This window comes from Perognathus longimembris, chromosome 10, assembly GCF_023159225.1.
Source record: "Perognathus longimembris pacificus isolate PPM17 chromosome 10, ASM2315922v1, whole genome shotgun sequence".
In the NCBI taxonomy this organism is placed as follows: Eukaryota; Metazoa; Chordata; class Mammalia; order Rodentia; family Heteromyidae; genus Perognathus; species Perognathus longimembris.
In genome coordinates, this window is record NC_063170.1 from 11,274,315 (window position 1) to 11,297,082 (window position 22,768).

General features: G+C 44.0%; 1 protein-coding gene and 1 pseudogene across 1 annotated transcript in view; one reads left to right on the forward strand and one right to left on the reverse strand.

Moving 5' to 3' along the window:
* The window catches only part of Wwp2 (WW domain containing E3 ubiquitin protein ligase 2), a 117,324-nt gene extending 94,612 nt beyond the window's left edge, over positions 1–22,712 (reverse strand). Inside the window, exons 1-4 of the mRNA XM_048355208.1 lie at positions 22,641–22,712; positions 10,353–10,436; positions 6,175–6,322; positions 5,729–5,850 (exon numbers count right to left, since the gene is read on the reverse strand). Coding sequence (XP_048211165.1) covers positions 5,729–5,850; positions 6,175–6,322; positions 10,353–10,422 — 340 coding nt within the window. The 5' untranslated portion in view covers positions 10,423–10,436; positions 22,641–22,712. The remainder of the gene's footprint in view (positions 1–5,728; positions 5,851–6,174; positions 6,323–10,352; positions 10,437–22,640) is intronic.
* Positions 1,633–2,767, forward strand: LOC125358231 (annotated as a pseudogene).
* Positions 22,713–22,768: the final 56 nt, after the last annotated feature.

The following is a 22,768-nucleotide window of genomic DNA, read 5'->3' on the forward strand; positions in this document are numbered from 1 at the left end:
GGACAAAAAAAATATATGAAGGTGGGGGGGAACATGTCTAACATAATGGGACCCACTTGCCCTATGTATTCGTATCTGGAAGCATTTGCAGCCCAGCAGCTCCAGGCTGACAGCAGGTGCCAAGAACATAGTGCTGAAATGTCCCATGATAAGGACAATGTCTCCACTCCATCTCACCCAAAGCAAGAAGAGGGGTGGGGAGGGGAGGGGAGGGGAGGGGAGGGGAGGGGAGGGGAGGGGAGGGGAGGGGAGGGGAGGGGAGGGGAGGGGAGGGGAGGGGGGGAGGGGAGGGGAGGGGGGAGGGGAGGGGAGGGGAGGGGAGGGAGGAGGGGAGGGGAGGGGAGGGGAGGGGGGAGGGGAGGGGAGGGGAGGGGAGGGGGGGAGGGGAGGGGAGGGGAGGGGAGAGAAGAGAGAAGAGAGGAGAAAGGGTACTGTATGATCTCACTGATTCGAAATTCAAGAACTAAAACAAAACTCATGAACATTGGGAAAATGTTCTGTTTCTTGATCAAAGTAGTGATAAGCACAGATGTGAATGTGTGAATATATGCACATATTCATTGAGCTGTAACATTTAAACTTGTGCACTTTACTTTGAAAGAAAATGTTCAATACTCAGAAGAAGAAAAAGAATCAGACAAGGTTAAAGCAAGAATGTTTTCATTATTAAACGAGGAAGGATAAAAATGCATTAAGCTTTCAACTTGAAAAGCTATAAAATGAGTGAATAAGCGAGCAAATGAATGAAGACAAACAGATCAAAGGAAAAAGTGAATAAATCTAAAAACAGAAAATATGACATAATTGACATATACAACTTGCTTTGTTTAATGCAAACTAAAGGACTAGAGACAGCTCAGGAGTAGAGTGCTTGCTGAGTATGCATGAGGGCCTCACTTTCATCCCAGCACCATAGGAAAGAAGAAAGAAAAGAAAGACAGCTAAAAACAAAAAGTTAAACAGCTGGGCACCAGTGACTCATGCCCATGATCCTAGCTACTCAGGAGACTGAGATTTGAAGCTAGCTCACAGTTCAAAGCCAGCCCCAGCAAAAAAAGACCCTGTGAGACTCTTATCTCGAATTAACCACTCAAAAACCAGAAGTGGAGCTATGACTCAAAGTGGTAGAATGCTAGCCTTGAGCAAAAGAGCTCAGGGACAATGCGTAGACCCTGAGTTCAAGCCCCATGACCAACCAGGAAAAAAAACAAAACTTAAAACTATTTACACTAGTCAGGGGGAAAAAAGCTGGGGGAAAATATATGAGTATCAAAAATTTTAAGTAAAAAAAATTACACACGGGGCTAGGAATATGGCCTAGTGGTACAGTGCTTGCCTCACATACAGGAAGCCTTGGGTTCTATTCCTCAGCACCACATATATGGAAAAAGCCAGAAGTGGCGCTGTGGCTCAAGTTGGCAGAGTGCTAGCCTTGAGCAAAAAGAAGACAGGGACAGTGCTAAAGCCCTGAGTCCAAGCCCCAGGACTGGCAAAAAAAAAAAAAAAATTACATACATTTCATAAAGTGAGAATACTATTTTAAATCCTTATACTAGCTTGGCGTGATTCTATCCTGTGTCTCTTCTCAGCCTCAGAGCCAGACTCCTCCATCCGCCCTCACCTTGCCTGCCCATGGAGTACTCAATGGACATGGACATGAGCCCGCTGCAGCCCCAGAACTACCTTTTCGGTTGTGAACTAAAAGCTGACAAAGATGATCATTTTAAGGTAGATATGATGCAAATGAGCACCAGTTATCATTAAGAATGGTTAGTTTAGGGGCTGGTGCAAAAGATGAACTGCATATCATCGAGGCAGAGGCAATGAACAATTAGGGAAGTCCCAATTAAAGTTACACTGGCAACTTTGAAAATGTCTGTGCAGCCAATGGTTTCCCTTGGGGACTTTGAAATCACACCACTTGTGGTTCTGAGGCTGAAGTGTGGCTCGGGACCTGTGCACCTTAGTGGACAGCACTTAGTTGCTGTGCAGGAGGATGCAGAGTCAGAAGATGAAGAGGAGGAGGATGTAAAACTTTTGAGTGTGTCCAGAAAGTGGTCTGCCCCTGGAGGTGGTAGCAAGGTTCCACAGAAAAAAGTAAAACTTGCTGAGGAAGATGAAGAGGAGGAGGATGAAGATGATGATGAGGAAGAGGATGATGATGGTGATTTTGATGACGAGGAAGCAGAGGAAAAAGTTCCAGTGAAGAAATGTACATGAGATACTCCAGCCAAAAATGCACAGAAATCAAACCAGAATGGAAAAAACTCAAAACCAACACCACCAAGATCAAAAGGTCAAGAATCCTTCAAAAAACAGGAAAACTCCTAAAACACCAAAAGGACCTAGTTCAGTAGAAGACATTAAAGCAAAAATGCAAGCAAGTATAGAAAAAGGTGGTTCTCTCCCCAAAGTGGAAGCCAAGTTCATCAACTACATGAAGAATTGCTTCCGAATGACTGACCAGGAGGCTATTCAAGATCTCTCGCAATGGAGGAAATCTCTTTAAGAGTAGTTGGGGCTGTTTGTTGAAATTTTCCATCTTATTTCATTTCTGTAAGAGTTGATATCTGGCCGTCCTTTTTATAATGCGAAGTGAAAACTTTCCCTGCTGTGTTTGATAAATGTTGTACAGGCTCCACTGCCGAGAATGTGTTGTCCAAAATGCCCATTTAGTTTTTGAAGACAGAACTATACCCTGTGCTTGGATTTAAGTATGTATGGAATGTTATGATGGGCCGCAGTAGAAGTGATGGTCAGATGTGGAAATGGTTCCTAACCTGGCTTCTGAGGACACGAATAGAAGAGTGACTGCTTTTCTCGATGTGACATGGGGAGGGAGGGGGTGATTTCCAATAAAGATAAAATATTGTAATGACAAAATAAATAAATAAATCCATATACTAGTAAATATAAACATTTTGTGAAACAATTCTCTCAGAAAAAAATGAATTGACAAAAGTCACTCAAGATGAATCAAGAAAGCTGAATAAACCAATAATTGTGGGAAGGGGGGGTACTGAAAAAGCCATCAAAGAATTATTTCAAAGGAAGACACCAAGCCTGGTTGGTTTTATGGTTGAGTTCTTTCCTGTACTCATGGAACAGATAATTCCCATGCTAGGGTGTCAGTTCCCAAAGTGGGAAAGTGCTTCAATTTACTTTATAAAATTAGTTTAGCCTTGATTCCAAAACATACTAAAATAGAGCAAAACTACAGACAAGTCTCACTGATGTATACAGATTAAAAAAACAACAACAACAAAGAAAGCATTAATAGTGATCCTAACAAAACCCTCAAGGAGGCTGAGAATATGGCCTGTGGCAAGAGTACTTGCCTCATATACATGAAGCCCTAGGTTCGATTTCTTAGCACCACATATATAGAAAAGGCCAGAAGTGGCACTGTGGCTCAAGCTGGCAGAGTGCTAGCCTTGAGCAAAAAAAAAAGCCAGGGACAGTGCTAAGACCCTGAGTTTAAGCCCCAGGACTAGCGAAAAAATAAAAAGAAAAAACCTTCAAGGTAAAAACTACCTTGAGCAATTAGGTATATTCTAGAAACTCAAAGACTATAACTATTGGGAAATTAAAGTAGTACATAAAAATCATGTCATCATTTCAATGTTTAAGACAGCTGAGAAAAATTCAACAGTCATCCTAACTTTTTTAACAGTAATGATCAAGAAAGCAAATAAGGGCTGGGAATAGGGCCTAGTGGCAAGAGTGCTTGCTTCGTATACATGAAGCCTTGGGTTCGACTCCCCAGCACCACATATATAGAAAATGGCCAGAAGTGGCGCTGTGGCTCAGGTGGCAGAGTGCTAGCCTTGAGCAAAAAGCAGCCAGGGACAGTGCTCAGGCCCTGAGTCCAAGGCCCAGGATTGGCAAAAAAAAAAAAGAAAGCAAATAAGACAAGTGACTGCTGGGTACTGGTGGCTCAGGCCTAAAATCCTAGCTACTCAGGGGACTGAGAGCTGAGGATCACAGTTCAAAGCAAATCAGGCAAGAAACTCTAGGAGACTCTTATCTCCAACTAATCACCAACAAGCTGGAAACAGAGCTGTGGCTTAAGTGGTAGAGTGCTAGCACTGGGCAAAAATAAATGCTCAGGGTCAGCGCCCAAGCCAAGTTCAAGCTCCAAGAGCAATATAAAATAACAAAATAAAATACAAAAACGCAAATGGCCAGGCATGGTGATACTTGTCTATACTTCAGCAATCAGGAGGCTCAAGCAGGACAATAGAGACCAGCCTGAGCTATAGAACAACACTCTGCCACAGAAAAGCAAAAATAAATAAATGTAGTATTTATCAATACATTTTACAGAGGCAAGGCATACTATAAAATAATATGTTCACATTAAGATTTGAATTTTGCTTTTCCACTGAAATCACAGTATTAATAGATGTCTGCCCATAGATTAAAAGCTCAAATGTTAGCAGTAATGTGAGGTGCTAAGTTTGCCGTTGAGTTTTATTTTCTGCATGTTTGTGTGCATGTTTGCAATTTTCCAATTTTTCAACTATTATTTCTATAACAAAGACCTGGTATATGAGCTGGAGGTGTGATTCAATAGTACAGCACTTGTCTAACATGCAGAAGCCATGGGCTCAATCCCCACTACTACAAACAACAACAACAAAGTTTGTCTGTTAACTAGACAAATGATGAAGGGAAAAAAAGCCCACTCATATTTGTGCTACACCACAGCATAAATAAGAATTTCCAGACAACATAACAAATACAACCTTCCTTCATAACCAAGCCCAACAAGCAAGCTAGGGCTTGGGAAAATAAAGACTAACTCAGAAGACAAAGCATCAGAACCAAAACAGATACTTAGCCCTGATCCTCCACAATTCCTGAGGCCAATAGGGTTCATCACATCTCTATAATGCCAGCAGAAAGGACTGGCTCCTAAAGAAAGGACTCTTAAATCAACCTAACAAGTTCCCTGGGACTCAACACTCCCCTCCCCCACAGCTCTCTTAGCCTAAATCCACCTTCAAAAAATATTTTCTCAACAGCAGACATCAAGAGAAAAAGGAGCCTTTCTTTCTGCAACATTCAGTCACCACATATGGCCCTGGTCTGAATAGAGGCTTTATGGGGGAGGGTCTAAAGCCCACAGGCTCAGGTTAGGCCACTGACCACAAGCAGCAACCAACGGGAAAGTGAGGATTTATATGCCCAGATGGCAGAGGCACCCGCAATAATTCAGGTGGCGCTGCCATGTCCCAGCATCCAGTAAGCGCCCACTAAGCTCTAGTAAGCATGAGGCACATGCATGCATACACGTATACACATGCATGTACACGTGCGCGTGTGCACACGCACATACACACACACACACACAGCTCCTTTGTTCTGTTGCAGGACTCAGAAAAGGAAAGCAGTGACTGAGGCTGGAGGCATTTGACAGTTTAATCCAACATATCACAAATCTCCTGAGTCAGAAGTGGGGTGCAGGGGAAGTCTCCACCCTGAGGAAGGATGAGGGGACACAGCCCTTTATCTCACCACTAAGACCCAAGATGCAGGGGGCTGAACGCAGGGAGAGGCAGAGAGGCTCTCAGCCTTCCTCAGAATCTGCAGACAGCAAGCAAGGACAGAGGCATTGTAGTCCTGGCCCTGTGGGCTGAAGGAGAAAGGGAACCCCAGGCCTACTTGCCATGCCCTCCCCAGCTCCACAGATGAACCACTTCAGCCGCCCCTTCATCATACGTACTTTTGCCCCCATTGTTCTTCAGGACGTTAGATAGGTTGACAGAAGCGGTGCCTAGAAGTTCATTTCTCAAGGTATGGCAGCTCCACACCTTCAAATCTAAATGACTCTGGGCCGTGACATTCCTGGAAAACAAAGACCTGATTCATGGCATCGGAGCAGACTTATCACTCCTATAACTTGCAAGAAAACAGTTACACTACACTGCTAACATCGGGGGGAGGGGGCTGCAAAACAGGAAGATACTCCCATACACCTCTCCCCACCCCAGTGCTGACCTGCAACCCTCTAGCTAACAATGAATGCTCTGTGAGCTCAATGATGTAAAAACATGGAGAGAGGAGCCCTGGGCACCAAGGGCAGGAGAGCCAGAGGCTCCCCCTCATCCTTGAAAGGCACCTCTCTCTTCCCCTTCTTACTGCCTTCCAGAAGAAACGACTTTCTCTTACAAAACGATAATCTCATTCCATAGAAGCTCGGAGCTCCCGATGCGCTTGCCCGTCTTCTTGGTCTCGCTGGGGAGTCCATCCACGGCCACCTCCACGTAGGAGTTAATGCGAGGCTGCCGAGTGTGCACCTTGGGCTTCGCCGACACTACTGCATGGGTGAGGAGAAAGAGCAGGAGATAAGCCAGAGGGCTCCCAAGCCCTGCTGTGGCAGACAGTCTGTCTGGCTCTTGTGGGTTCTCTTCAAAAGTTAAAAAAAAAAAAAGTTTTGTCCTGCTTCTTTTTTTTTTTGGCCAGTCCTGGGCCTTGGACTCAGGGCCTGAGCACTGTCCCTGGCTTCCTTTTTGCTCAAGGCTAGCACTCTGCCACTTGAGCCACAGCGCCACTTCTGGCCCTTTTCTGTATATGGGTGCTGGGGAATCGAACCCAGGGCCTCATGTATACGAGGCAAGCTCTCTTGCCACTAGGCCATATCCCCAGCCCCTTGTTCTGCTTCTTAAAAAAAAAAAAAACTTTTATAAGAAATGAGTATTCAAAAATTAAAAACCATGAAGCATAAGGAAAAAAAGTCAGTTTTTATCTGAATCCACTGAGATGATCATCATTAATTATCATGACCAATTATTTGTATTTCCCTAATTCTTTAAAAGTTCTTCCCCACCCAAAACATTTTTTTTCCTTTTGGAAGTGCTGAGGATGAAGATCTGGCCTCACACATGGTAAGTAAGCACCATGTCAATGATCTGTATTTGAAAAACCCCAAACCAACCATGCAATATAATTCTATTATATGAAAAAGTTAATTATTTTTGACCATTGCTAGGATTGCTTATAGTTTTTTGCTCTAGGAAAATTGCCACAAAAGTAAATATATGCACATATTCTTGAATATGTCCCCAAAGGATATAAACATTTTCATTTATTTCTTTTTTGTGCCAGTCCTGTGGGGCTTGAACTCAGGGCCTGGACACTGTCTTTTGCCTCTTTTGCTCCAGGCTAGCCACTCTTGCCACTTGAGACACAGCTCCTCTTCCAGCTTTTTTTTTTGTTTTTAGTAGTTTATTGGAGATAAGAATCTCATAGACGTTCCTGACTGGACTAGCTTTGAACCACAATCCTCAGATCTCAGCCTCCTAAGTAGCTAGGATTACAGGCATGAGCCACTGGCACTGGCATGGATAGTTTTTTAAGTTCTTAAAATTGTCTAATTCCTTTTCACAAAGGGTAAACCTAGATGGACACTACGTGTAGGAGAAGATCCATTTCACCAAATACTGCAGAGTACTGAATAATGTTTCTTCATTCTTGGCAAATCATACAGATTTTTTTTCTTTTCCTTTTTCTTTTTTTGGTCATAGGCTTGAACTCAGGTCCTGGGCACTCTCCCTGAACTCACTTTTGCTCAAGGCTAAAGCTCTACCACTTAGCCACAGCTAAGTGGTAGATCTTCCCATATAGATCTTTTAGAACAGTTTCAAGGTAACTCTAAGATTCAATGGGAACTTATCATAGACATTGCTATGCATACACTATCCAACTGAACCCACAAGAAATGCATGAGATGAGGAATAAACCATTATGCCATATTACCAGGAAGAAACAGGACTAAGAAGTGAGGTGGCCAAAAGCCAGGTGGCCAAAAGCCAGAATGTACACCCACCAGCCTGGCGCCACACCATGCTGGATGTTGTTGTCCACTCTAGTACTCCTCTTCAATAAAAGGCCAAATATTTTTCATGTGCTGGTTAGTCACCTGTATTTCCTCCTCTTTTGGTAGGCTTTCTTGTGTTTACTTGGCATCAGAAGCCAAAAATCTCACAGAGCACCAAGCCAAGCAAGTACTATGCCTCAGGGGCATGTGTCTCTCAGCATTTTATGATGCTGGTGGAAACCCTGGATTGTAAGAAAAAGCTACCTTTAACATCTTCCATGTTATGTCCCAAATCACAGGATGAAACTGGTCAGAGGACATTCCTCACCCACGAGGGCTAGCCTAGCCTCATCTGAGCGCCCTCTGTTGAGAGTAAGCAAATCTCCCTCACAGGCTCTAAGGGAGGTGACTATCCCTTAAAGGCCCACAACTTTGCAAAGGTCAAACCCTCGAGGTTATATCAGCAATGACTTCCTCCAGACACAAAAGGAAGAAAGCAGCAAGGAAGTCTAGAAACAAAACAAACAACAACAAAAAAAACCAGTTGTGTCTATGATTCAGAAGCAAGAAGGAAGGGTTGGTACTGGGAATTCAGGTTTGTGGTGCTGAGACAGAATGGAGAAAAAAAACACAGGCCTTTAACACACTGCCCAAGGTTAGCTGAGGCCACCTGCTGGTGGGAAAGCAGCTAGCTCTGCATACACTTAATTGAGGCCTAGTTTTAATCAAGAGTCCTGTAATTGGAAGGAAATTTGCAAAACCCATACAAAGAATTCCTCTACACCCTCTACTCAAGTCACTTGATATGACTGTACGCTACACTGGCTCTGCTACTCCCCCTGAATTTCTTACATACACATTTGTAGACGCTGTGTCTCTTCACTTCTCATTACCTCTGGGTGTATTTCCTCAAAACAAAGATACTTTGCAACATAACCAATGGTACAATGGTCAAAATCAAGACATTTCACATTTTACACTATTCTTTACTCTCCAGACCTTATTCAAGTGTTGATAACTCCTGTCACTGTCCATCATAGGACCCAATCTAGAATCATATGTTGTACTTTACTTGATGTTTCCAGCTGACAGAAAGGTTAAAAGAATAAGAGTATCTGTATAGGCTTCACCAATTGTTGCCATTTTGTCCCCTGTGCTTTTCCTACGTCTCCCTATGTATCTGTATCAGGCTATGGAGGAGAACTTCCAAGACAATAAATTATGGTTACTTTTGTTGCTGCTGTTTGAACTGGGTTTTGAACACTGGGTCTCATACTTGCTAATCTTCACTTGAGTTATGCCTCCAACTATCCTTTTTATTTTTTGCTTTAGTTATTCTTCAGCCAGGATTTCCCTTTTTTTTTCTTTGCCTAGGCAGGTCAGCTTGGACTACAATCCTCTTAAGTCTTTCATGTAGCTGGGATGAAAGAAATGAATAAGTATGCCTGGCTTTTTGTTGTGATGGAGGGTCTTGATAACTGTTTGCTCAGGCTGACCTCAAACCCAGATCTTCCACACAGATCTCCACTTCTCAAATAGCTGGCATTACAGGTGTGAGGTACCGCATCTAGCATGATTATTGGATGCATTAGGAAAACTAAGAAACCAACCAGGTTGGCTGATGAGTTGAATACAGGACATGAGAAAGAAAATTCAGGAGCTCAGTTTAACACAATATTTACTTAACACTCATATATTTTACCTACTGGAAAAAAAATAAGATATATTTCTTTTATCAAGCTGTGACTTTCCCTTGGGGATGTTCTGTTCAACTCTTCTGCCTCTGGGCTTTGCCCTAAGTGTTCTGTGGCCTTCCTAAGCAATCCAAGACTTCTGTAGAGGAATTTAATCATTACAAGACACAGGGACAACAAAATGGAGGTGACAAGTGGACTACTGGATACAAATCTGGAGTCCCAAAGCCAGGCCCAGCTGGAGACATGAATTTGGGAGTGACTGTACACTAGTGGCAATGAACTCCATTAGGCTGGATGAATCACCTGGGGTATGAGGAGATAGGAAAGAGCCTAGGTCATGAAAGAATCACCTTTCAGACCATTTTAGCCAAAAGTTCCTTTCTTCCAGTCTTCAAGTTCATTCCTTCTTTTTTAAGAATCCTGGTCACAGCAAGGCATAATGGTTCACACCTATTATCCTAGCTACTCAGGAGGCTGAGATCTGAGGATCACGGTTCAAAGCCAGTCTGGGCAGACAAGCCTGTAAGGCTCTTATCTCCAATAAACTACTCAGAAAAAAATCTAGAAATGCCACTGTGGCCCAAGTGGTAACGTCCTAGCCTTGAGCAAAAGAAGCTCAGGGACAGCACCCAGACCCAGAGTTCAAGCCCCAGGGCTGGCAAAAAAAAAAAGAATCCTGGCTATAAAGCAACAATCTCCTGAGAATAAGGAGTGAGGCTCAAAGGCTATTCTAGAAGATGCTGCTCTCCACACCAAGATGTGGCATATAACCCACATCCTGCCCACAGACCGGGTTAGATGGCAAATGATCTCCACCACACAGAACCACTCACCTTTCAGGGTAAGCTGAGACTTCTCAAAAGGCAGCGCCACTCCTGCCCGGCTGGAGCTGGCAGATGCCATATCATCACCAGGAACTGCAAGACAAGCAGAACAGTGGACTTAAGATTCATTTTGAGAAGATTAGACATTAACTCAATTTTAGTATTTATATTAAAGAGACAGGCCAAAAAAAAAAAAAACTGGGTATGGTGGTACATGCCTGTAAACCCAGCACTTGGGGGACAGGAGGAAACAGAAGCAAGAATATTGTATATTCCCATCTCTACCCAGCCCGGGCTACATAGCAAGTTCTAGGCCAGCCAGGGCTACATCTTGAGACCATCTCAAAACAACAATATAAAAATAAAGAGACAGAAGCAAGAAAATCAGGCTGTTGGTTGCCCCTCAGTCTCATAATGGCTAATGCTCCTAACAGGTTTTGGGAGAGCCTAGGAGGGCCACAGGACAAAAAGGACAATGTCTGGATACAGAATTGAACAGAACATCTCCAAAAACAAAGTCTCCGATCAACAACAGAAAGCCAACTAATGTGATTGTTTTAATGGGTAAAAGATCCGAATAGGCATTTCACCAAAGAAATCCAAATGGCTAATGAAGCCATGAAAAGATGGTCATCATTTGCCATCAGGTGTCCCTGTCACGCCATCTTGTCTAGAAGCGGAAGTCAAGCTGGCACTCTGAATGTATCTGTACTCAAGTGTAGTATTTTTTTTTTTTTTGGAACATCATCATTTGTCATTTGGAAAGACATCGGCTCATTAAGCTATGTAGAGATTCCAAATGTTGACACATTTCATTATATGATATCAAAAAGACCACATTTGTGAATGTCACCACTAATCTCCTCAGATAAACCTCCAGGCATTAGTAGCTGCCCAGCTTCTGGTGGCAAACAGACAAAGCCCAAAATTCCGATCTGTACTTAAGAACTATTTTGTCACTGGCAACAAATAGCGCCACTTGTTTTCCTTGAAATGTCAAGCTCACTTCATCCATTTTGGAGGAAAAGTCTGCCAGATATCATTTAGTGACTTCCATTTGTCTCTTGGTTGTTTTCTCAAGTAAAAATGACATTTCATGAAAAAGCAAGAATTCAGCCTTTAATTCAAACAAGCGTTGCAAGTGCTGTCAGCACAGCCCTCAGCTCAATGTGCAGCACATGCTTTCCGGTCTACTCCCCTTCAGCCCAGAACACTGGAAACACACATGCTTGCACCAGAGTCAAGACTGAGCAGGAGGAACGGGATTCACTGCTTCAGAACACCTGAGCTCATGCTGGGGCACTGTCTTACCTCCCTTTGCCCGGCACCATCAGTGCAAAGGCAGAAAACAGACTTGGGCTGTAAAAAACATAGCTCCTCCTTTTCTCCCCCTCAGCCATGGCGATCAGGGTATCCCAAAGCTCAGAGCTACATTCTTCTCTTAGTCATTGCAACCTATCTCATAGTTCTCAGATCATTTACTTGTTGACAATCCCAAATTTGTGTGTCCCATAGGATGCTCAGCCTTGAACTTCAGACTGTCCCATGCACTGGCCTAGTGAGAAAACTGCACTTGAAACACAAATACCCTAGAAACTGTTCCTTGGTTCTCATAGCAGGACAACTCCTTCCTCCAGTGGCTCAGGGCAATCCTCCCAACTCGCAAACTTCTCTTTTTCTCTCCTACAACCAACAGCCAATGTCAACAAATCCCTCCAGTCCTAGCTTTAATCTTTCCAAGTTCAACCACCTCTACTGTCACCAACTCAATCCAAAGCACCAAGATCTCTCACCCAGATTATCGTTCTTCCTCCACCTGCCCTTTGCCCCCATCAATCCTATCTCCAATTCAGCAGTCATCTGTTTTAATTATACAAGGGAGATCCCATCAATCGGATATTCAAAACTACCTTGCCACTTCCTATCTGCAATGGTTTGGATGTGAAGAAATATCCTCCCACAAGAGGGCTTGGTCTCCAGCTGGTAGAGTGATTGGGAGGAGACTGGCTCATCAGGGCCAACCAAACCAGCAGATGACTCTATCCAAGAGTTCACAGCAGAACAAGCCACTGGGGGATGGGGCCTGTGTGGAGGAAGCAGGTCACTGGGCGTGGGCCCTTGAAGAGAGGGTCATCCACTGTCCTCAGCCCTCTCCCTCGTTCTCCTCTAGCCATGACATGAGCAGCTTGCAGGTCCCACATGCTTCCTGCCAAGACTGAAACCTCTGAAACCAAGAGCAGAAATAAATCTTTCTACCTTTAAGTTGTTTTATTCAGGTATCATCACCATGGCAGAAAACTGAAGACTGTACCCTCTAACTCTGTAAAAGTCAAAGTTGTGCAAATGACCTGCAGGAGACTCCATGATATGCTCACACCTCTTATCTATACACACCACCTCTGACTCCATTCTCTATGGGATCTCTGCAGTCCCAGGGCTTTACAGTTTTATACACACACACACACACACACACACACACACACACACACACACACACACACGGCTCAGCTGTCCAACCCTACAATCCTTCCCCTCCTCAGCACACACTGAGGGGTTTATTCCTTTGATGTCTGCTGGAGTGTAAGCCTCCTGAGGGCTGAGATGTCTGACTCTTAACCAGTAGAGCAGGACCTGGCTCATAGCAAGAACTTCATGACTATTTTGGGGATGAATGAACTTGAGCATCAGGTTTCTGATTTTTAAAAAGATGTTTCCACTCAGTTAGACTAAATATATTTGGGAGAAGGAGGAAGACCTAGTCTCTCTGCTGCCATCAGATCAGAAAAATTAAAAGCCTGTTCGGAAGAAGTCTTTAAGCCTTTTAACTCTACCCTACCTTCTACTTCTTTTTTTCTTTTCTTTTTGCCAGTCCTGGGGCTTGAACTCAAGGCCTAGGCACTGTTCCTGAGCTGCTTTTGCTCAAGGCTAGCACTCTACCACTTGAGCCATAGCTCTACTTCTGGCCTTTTCTGTTTATATGGTACTGAGGAATCAAACTAGGTCTTCATGCATGCTAGGCAAGCACTCTACCACTAAGCCACATTCCTAACCCTACCTCCCACTTCTTAACTCTACCCTACATCCAGTAGAGTTAAAGAGGTAGAGACTGGACTTCCAGGATCCTACCAACAGGTAGGAAAAGGGATGAAATTCTCCACAGTTTGCAAAAAGCCATGTTCATAGCCATGGTTAAAATAGCAAAAATTTCTGAGAAACTTAAATGCCCATCAATGAGGAGATGGATAAACTATGATATATTTCTAAAAATGGAACCAGGCCTGGTGATTCATGCCTGTAATCCTAGCTACTTGGAAGGAAAAGATCAGTAGAATCATAGTTTAAGGTCAGCTTGGGCAAAAAGTTAATACCTATCAATAAAAAAAAAAAAACCCAGGGGTAGTAATTCACAGCTGTAACACCAAATATGTGGGAGTTAGCAGTGAGAAGATTGAAGTCTGCGGTCAGACAGTCCCAATGGACAAAAACATGGATAGTCCAACTGTTTAAGAACCTAAAACCAAAAACGAAATAAGGGCATTATTCAAGTGGTAGAATAGTAAGTGAAAGGTCTCGAGTTCAAACCCCAGTACTGCCCAAATAGAAGTAAAATATCATCCTTGAGAGATGTAAATTCAGTTCACCTGTACAAGTCCCAAATCAGAAGAGAAAGGAAAAAAGCAAGCAAGCAGCAGCCTGAGCTCAGCAGATGCTATTGGTGTACACGGGAATGTACACAGAACATGTTTATGCTGTGACACAAATGTAGTAAAATATAAAAGCATGGACATGAAGGACACACCAAATTCAAGTTCAGAACAGAAGCTCCCTCTGGAGTAGGAGAGGAGTGAATAAGGGACTTGGAAAAAGACAAGACAAGAAGACTTCCACAGAATCTGCAGCATTTTTGATTAAAAAAAAAAAAGTTCTAACTGGGTACTGGTGACTCACGCCTGTAATCCTAGCTATTCAGGGGGTTGAGATCTGAGGATCACAGTTTGAAGCCAGTCTAGGCCCCGAGTTCAAACCCTACCACTAGTACATACACAGAGACATGCTGCAGCAATATGGGAAACACTTTCATTAAATCCAGGAGCAGCTTTGACTGTCATTTTTGTCTCTGAACCATTCTGGAATTTTTTTTTAATAACTGAAAAATAATTTGAAGGGGAAGATCTTGAGTAATGAAGCTAAAAGCAATGATTACAAGTTTAACACTGGGGCTCTGAGGAACAGGGGCTGAAATACTAAAAGCTAGAGATCCATTATTGATAGGCTTTAAAAATAAAAGAATATTTTTAAAATCTTTGCATCTAGTGGGACTGTTTCTTTCCTAAGGCAACTCAACTAAGGGTCATTTTTAAACTAACTTGTTCTCCTGAGTTTTGCTGCTTTTAGCCTTTGTTCTAACACTTAAGCTCCATCTATAAGGCCTGGGAAGCAGGAGAAAAATTAACCTTTTTCATCCCCAAAACAAAATCAGTGGGATAAATTTGAAAGAAGGCTCGAGAAGAATACAACCAAGTGGGGTAGGCGGAGAAACAGAGTAGATAAGGCCACCATGTTTTCTTTCTCTGTGTCCTTCATAACTAATCTGCTGTTCGTGCACAGCCACCCACTCTGCCAATCCACCCAATCAGCCAGTACCAGCCTGACACTACCAGGCAGGCATGGCCAAGCTCCATAAACAGAAAAGTAACCATCACCAGGAAGGAAAGACAGACGGCAAGCCGGTCCAAGTATTTTCAAGCCCATTGGCTTTTGTCTCTATGTCTCATCCTTGACATGGTTCCTATGGTTATTGGAACTGGGTTCAAATCTCCACTGCGTACTGCAGAAAGCTGGTGAACAGCAGACTACTAGTCTACTTTGACTATATGTGTACTCCAGTAATTTTTCTCTGCTAACAGTGGTGAGATGAGTTCACATCTGAATGTTCGAAAGACAAAAGACCTGAAAGCATGCATGGGAGGAGCCCAAGAAAGGAAAACATATTTAGAATATGATACACAAAGAATTTCACTGAAAGCAGGTAGATCTACCCAAAATTCTCAAAAATGAATGAGGGAATGTCCTTTGAACTTACTTCGCACATAAATCTTGGCAAGCATCTTTCAAAATAATAGCCCGTATGGATAGTTTCAGTCTCCGAGTCTCCTTCCATAATCTCAAGCAAGAGAGCTTTTACTCTCTCCACACATTAAGGCAAGCTGGAAGGCCTCACTGGCTCAGGTAGGCTGAGTGGCGGGCTGACGGTAGGGACCAGGCACCACACTGACCCAGGGAGATGAGTAGAAGCAGAGGTATGGGACAAGTCCCGAAGCTCTACCCCAGTGGCCTTCCCAGCCTGGGGTCTCAACACACAGAGGCAAGCTGGGCATGGAGCTGAGAAGTAGAGTGCTTGCCTCACAGGGGAAAGGCCTGGGCTTCCACCCCCAGCACTGCAAAAATGCAAGGGAAAGACTGAATGTATTCACATGGAAACAACAGAATCACGTGGTACTGCACTAGACTCGTGGGCAGTGGTGGCTGGTACTGCACTAAAACCTTTTCTGTTGTTCTCTTTTTTTTTTTTTTTTTGGTAGAAGTAGGCATGGAACTCAGGACCTCATGCATATTAGTCAAGCTCCCCACTACTATGCCATGCCCCCACCCCACCCCCGTACTTGAATTTCATGGGCTTCCACAGACAGACAGCACAGAGAAAACAGGATGGCTCCATTCTTTCTTTATTAAAATATAATTCACATATTAAAATACTGTCCTTTTGAGAGCATTCAATTTGGTGGGTTTTATTATATTCAGAATTGTGTTGCCATCATCACTAATTCCAGAACATTTTCATCACCCCCAAAGAAACTTTCTATTCCACCATCCACAATCACTACCACTGGCTCCTGCCCCCAGCACATGGTAACCATTCATCTATTTTCTGGCTCTACAGATTTGCTGACTCGTGCTATTTCATATATGTGGACTCAATACAGTAGGTTGCCTTTTGTTTATCTATTCACTGGCAGATGGACATTTATGTTAGAATGGGTTCTTTTTTTTTTTTTTAATTCCAATACCGGAGGTTGAAGCCAGAGCCTTACTTGTACTATGCAAGCACTCTACACACTGGCCTACGCCTGCACCTCACCATTCTTACCAAACTTCACCAAGAAAACTTTCATATCAGTCAATCTTTTAGAAGCAAAGAGGCTTCTTAATCACTTAGTAGACACTGGAATGTCCGCTAGAAGCTAAACTACCGTGGGTATGCATGTGTTGCTCAGGACTAAACCCAGGGCCGTGTGCATAGTAGGCAGGCCTTTTACCACTGAACTATATGCAGCCTTAAACTACTTGTTCTTGATACTAAACACCTAAGCTCTGGGGTTGCAGCACTTCAATTTCTAAAATCTTGATTGAGCTTTAAATTAGAAACCTACAAATCCTTGATATGAAAAGGTCTGTGTAAAATGAGAAGGAAAAAAGCAAAACACAAAAGCTACACATTTTATTGGTAATTAACCAGCTACAAGTTGACCCTGCATCAATCTTGAAAGATGAGCAAGAGAAGGTTGATACAAAGATTTCTCCCTTCCTTCACTCATGCTGTTCCAGGTTTTTCCAATATTAGAGCTTCTTTCTTGACCTCTTTTCTCTGCCCAGCCTTCTACTCAGCAAGGGCTCATGTTTATAAACAATCCAATAGCTTTGAACACAGCATCAAATGACATCTATATAAAGATGAATCACATAAAAACTGAGGGAAGGAGCTGGGAATGTGGCTTAATGGTAGAGTGCTTGCCAAGCATGCACGAAGCCCTGGGTTCGATTCCTCAGTACTACATAAACAGAAAATGCTGGAAGTGGCGCTGTGGCTCAAGTGGTAGAGTGATAGCTTTGAGCAAAAAGAAGATCAGGGATAGTGTTCAGGCCCTGAGTTCAAGCCCAAGATTGGCCAAAAAAAAGGAGGGATAGTGATGGAATTACAGGTGAATACTAAATGATACTGGAAAACAGATCTTAGGACACAACAAGAAGCAAAAGGTGATTGAGGAAGAGGGCTGGTCCCAGGTCAGGACTCTCTCAGAATTTTGGCATTTTTCTACAAGTACACGTAGGAACCTAAGGAGAACAGATCTTCCCTGGTCCTGCACCTCTCAGAAAATCCAGTCATCCAGGTGCTGGTGGCTCACACCTGTAATCCTACTCAGGCAGCTAAGATCTGAGAATCCTAGTTCAAAGCCAGCCCAGTCAGAAAAGTCTAGGAAACTTTTTTCTTTCATCTTTAGGTGGTTGTACAAAGTAGTTGCCACTTAACAAAGCAGTTTATGAATAAAATATATCTTGTTCAATGACACTCCTTTCAACATTCCCAGCTATCCCTCTCCTCTCTACCCCTTCCTTTACCCTTCTTAATGTTGTAAAATATACAGTGAAACTTTTATCACCAATTAACCAAAAAGCCACAAATGGAGCTGTGGCTCTAGAGGTAAAGTACTAGCCTCAAGCGAAAAAAAAAAAAAAAAAAAAAAAAAGCTCAGGGATAGCACTTGGGGCTCTGAGTTCAAGCTCCAGTAGCAAAATTAATTAATTGATTAGTTAATTCCAGGGTCCATATTATAGCCCTAAATTACCCAAGTTTACTTGGAAGCAGCTCCCAGATTTGACCCCAAGGGGAGTTTACATTCACAAAACCACTGTCAGGGGCTGGGAATATGGCCTAGTGGTAAAGTGCTCACCTCATATACATGAAGCCCTGGGTTCGATTCCTCAGCACCACATATACAGAAAAAAGCTGGAAGGGGAGCTGTGGCTCCAGAGGTAGAGTGCTAGCCTTGAGCAAAAAGCAGCCAGGGACAGTGCTCAGGCCCTGAGTCCACGCCCCTGGACTGGCAACAAAAACAAAACAAATAAACAAAGTCACTGTCACCCATCATATGGACAGGTCACATATGAACTCACAGACCAAGTTCACATCCCAGCTCCTCCATTTCTTAGCTACATGACCTCGCATAGGTCACTCTCCCTTCAGTGAGATGTTCTTTGTATGGTATCTATAAAATGGAAAGATGCCTGAAAAAAAAAAACATCAAACATCAGGACTAGGGTGTGGCTCACAGGGTAGAGTGCCTAGCTAGCAAGTATAGGGCCCTTAATTCAAATCCTAGTATTGAAGAAAAAAAATATGTTTGCTAAAACTAGTATTGCAAACATTAAAAACCCATTATCCATCTTGCCTGGCTGTCTCATACTCATCCTTCCTGGAGGTCTTGAAATTGGTTTCCAACCCAGAAAGCCAGATTCATTCCAGAAATTGGCACTCAAATTGATTCCAGCCACACTACAAAGATGCCCAGTTTGAAGAGCACTCTCCTTAAGAAGAAAAGAAACCCATTAGCTTGTGGTTTGCAAAAGGGTCTTTAAATGGAAAGTGAAAAGAGAACCTCAACTTCCCAGGGACATGCTACAAGGCTTTGTTACTCGTAAAACACTGACGATTATAACATCAGCTGAGATTTACTTCACAAGTTAATATCCAAAGCTGAGCACTGGTGACTCACGCCTGTAATCCTAGCTATTCAGGAGGCTGAGATCAGAGGATCACAACTCAAAGCCAGCCTGGGCAGCAAAGTCCATGAGACTCATATCTTCAAATAACCACATAAAACTGGAAGTGGAGCTGTGGCTCGAAAGTGGTAGAATGTTAGCCTTGAGCAAAAAAACTCAAAAACATCACCCAACCTTGAGTTAAAATCTCATGACCAAGAAAAAAAAAAGTTAATATCCAGCTAACATGGACACTCTATAGTCACTCTCCAGGCTCTGAGCAAGTGGCATAGGGAAGTCCAGGGCCCCCCCCCACTCATGAGTCTATCCTGGCATATTCCTACAACTTCTCAGAGTCCTCTGGACCATGACTGAAGAGACAAACCATGAAGAACAGTCTAGATGACTCTGGAAGTTAGTCTTTTATGTTTAAGGGGAAAAAAGTATTTTTCAGCATCACAGTGAAACACTCTTGTGCCAGTAATATTTGCTAATTAAAAAACAGCAAAAAAAAAATGGGTGACATTGATCAGGATGCGTGGCACTCAGACCTGACTTCTGGGATTGAAACCCCTTTGTACAACTACCTAATAAATACCGAATATATATAAGCCAGGCTCGAGTGGCTCATGCCTGTAATCCTACCTACTCAGATGGCTGACATCTGAAGAACGTGGTTCAAAGCCAGCCCAGGCAGAAAAGTTCATGAAACTCTCGTATCTCCAATTAAGCACCAGAAAACCAGAAGTAGAGCTGTGGTAGAAAAGTGCTAGCCTTGAGCAAAAAAAAAACAAAACTCAGAACAGCACCCAGGCCAAGTTCAATCAAGCCCCAGAACTGACACAAAACTAAATAAAAATTTAGAAATAACAATAAAGAACAGTTCAAAATGACAATAACAAAAAAGAAAAAACTTAAAATAAATTTTAGACTTAATGTATTCATAAACAAATAAGAAAATATTAAAATCAGCAGGCCTGGCAATTCACATCTGTAACACCAACTACTGAGGAAGATTAGGAGGATGCAGTTCAAGACTATCCCAGGCTATACCAGGCATAGGTGGCTCATACCTGCAATCCTAGCTACTTAGGAGGTAGAGATCTGAGAATCAGGGTTTGAGGCCAGTCTGGGAAAACAAATGTATGAGCCTCTTACCTCCAATTAACAACAACAACAACAAATAGCCAAGATGAAGCTGTGGGTCAAGTGGTAGAGGGCTAGGCTTGAATGAAGAAGCTAAGGGACCGTGAGGGGCAATGAATTCAAATCCCAGTACCAGCAAAAAAAAAAAAAAAAAAAACCATCCCAAGCCCCTTCCCCCCAAATTATGAAACCTCCCCTCATTAAGGCAGGTATGGTGGTACACTTCTATAACCCTAGCTATGAAGAAAGCCCAGATAGGACACACAGTTCTAGGCAAACCCCAGAAAAATGTGAAACACCCTATTGAGAAAATAATCTAAAGTTAAAAGGGCAAGGGGGTCTGGAGGCATTGCCCAAGTGCCTGTCTGTCTTGCAAGTTCAAGGACCTAAGTTCAAAACCTCAATACTGGGGAAAATAAAGGAGGGAGGGAGAAGGGGGAGGGTTATGTTTCCAGACAGCAGTATTCTTTTCAGAGATATATTCATGTTACTCTCTGGGCAACCTCATCCAGTTTCAACTTTTACTCCAACCCCATGGTAACAGCTTCCACACACATATCTCCAGCCAAGGCCTGCCAGACCCCCATCAATACCTTCACCTAGATTTCTTTTCGGCATCTGACAATCCACATCAACAAGACTGAGCCACAAGTCTGAAAACCTGGCTCAGATGGGAAGAGTGCCTATCAAGCACAAGCTTTTAAGTTCAAACCTCCAGTTGTAGCAAAAATAAGAAACATTAATCACTCCTTTGGGTTGTATTTGCCTAGCAAGTACAAGGTCCTGAGTTCAATCCTCAGCTCTGAAAAAAAAAAAAAATAAGGTACAAAACTGGGCTGAACTCTGCTTCTCTCACTCTCTTCCCTTCAGTTAGACAGCTCCAGGGGCTGGGAATGTGGCTTGGAAGTAGAGTGCTTGCCTAGCATGCATGAAGCCCTGGGTTTGATTCCTCAGCACCACATAAACAGAAAAGGCTGAAAGTGGCGCTGTGGCTCAAATGGTAGAGTGCTAGCCTTGAGCAAGCCCCAGGACTGGCAAAAAAGAAAAGAAAAGAAAAAAGACAGCTCCATTCTTTCGGCTGTCCTTACCAAAGACTTTGGAGTCACTTTTGGCTCCTATTTTGGCCAATGTTTGATGAGCAAAAGAACTTCTAAAGACCACACAGCTAAGTGGTTGGACAAGAGATTTGAACTCACCTTTATTGGCCCATGAGAAAATAATAAACATGAGGAAAAGAACTTGGATTGACCAAATGCCCACAATGTACCAGGTGTGGCCAAAGAAGCCAAATAAAGTAAAAACCCTGCCCTTCAAGGATTTACAGAGTTTAACAAGAAGAAAGAGGCCAGTAAACAAGTGCAGTAAGTTATGTATTTTTTTAATCATGTCAATTCTTCTAGAAATAACTTTTCCTTCTGAACTGGGAATAACACCTTCCCAATCTCTCAGGGCTACTACACAGGTTAACTTTTAAAGGTCAAGCCATCCAAAACCTTGACTTCCTAATACATTAGCAAAGTACTTTTTATTTCCTTCTGCTAGCTTCTTGTGAGTGCCCAGTTTGAACATTCACTCCAATTACAACACATTCAAGGCACTCCCTTCCCGTCTGCACACTTGAAAGTGCAAGGGGACCAAATGTGAACCGAGGTCAAAGTTCTAAAAAACACCACACAGACCTCTCAAGTCACCCTACCTAGTTACAGCTCGTCAAGATAAGCAGTCACGTGGCAAGGAAAACTGAATAATTTAAGCCCACGGAAAAGTCCTTAAAGTAGTGGTTAAGTTTACCCTGTCCAAAACTGCAGCAGTGACAACCGTAAAGGAGAGGCTGGCTTAGCTCCTAGTCAACAGCGTAGGTTAAAAGACCTAAGTGGTATTATAATAAGCCATTATTATTGTTATTTAAAGCATCAAAGAAGACCTGATGAGAGAAAATCTCCAAGAAAGATGATCTGAACGGCCAGCTTCCCCAGACGTGGGAAGCCGACCCGAGCAGGACGAAGAGGGCGTGCCGAGAGCCAGATCAAGATTCGGGGATTCTTTCTGAAGTTTTAAAAACTGAAGGGGACCGAAATCCAAGTCCCGGGCAGCAAATCACTCCCCGAGAATTGGGCAGGAAGGGACCGTGGAGGAGAGAGGTCCGGGCCGCACTTCCTTCCCCTCTCCCCGCTCCCCCTCCACGCCGCCCGCCCATTCCATTCCAGGCACACCACCCCCCACCCCGGCGTCCGCTCCGTCCCAAGTCGCCCCTTCCTCGGGTGCGCACAGTTCCACAGAGCTCGCTCGCGGCTTTGCATCCCTGGGGCACCCCGGCTCCCCGGGTCTCCACTGCCGGAAGCGCCCACTGCCCCCCGCAGCTCCCCGCCAAGGCCCGAGCGCCCACTTGAGTCGCCCGCCTCAGGCGTGCGCCCCGCCCGGGCGGGAGCCCAGGCACCCCTCCTCGGAGGCCGGAACCGCCGCGCCAGGCCCCTCCCACAGGAAGCCGCCGCCCCCCTGGCCGTGCCGGTCGCGCCCGCCCTCGGACCCCCCCCCGCGCGTCGCCCGCCACCCCCGGCCACCCACCCGCCCGCCGCCGCCGCCGCCCGCGCCCCCGGCGGAAGCGCTCGCTACCTGCTGCGGTCACCTCAGTGGAGCCCAACTCCGCTCCCACTTCCGCCTTCCAGCGCCCGCACTCCGGCCGGGTCACGTGACCGAACGCGCGCGGTCACCTGACCCGGAAGTGGTTGGCTGCGCTCCCA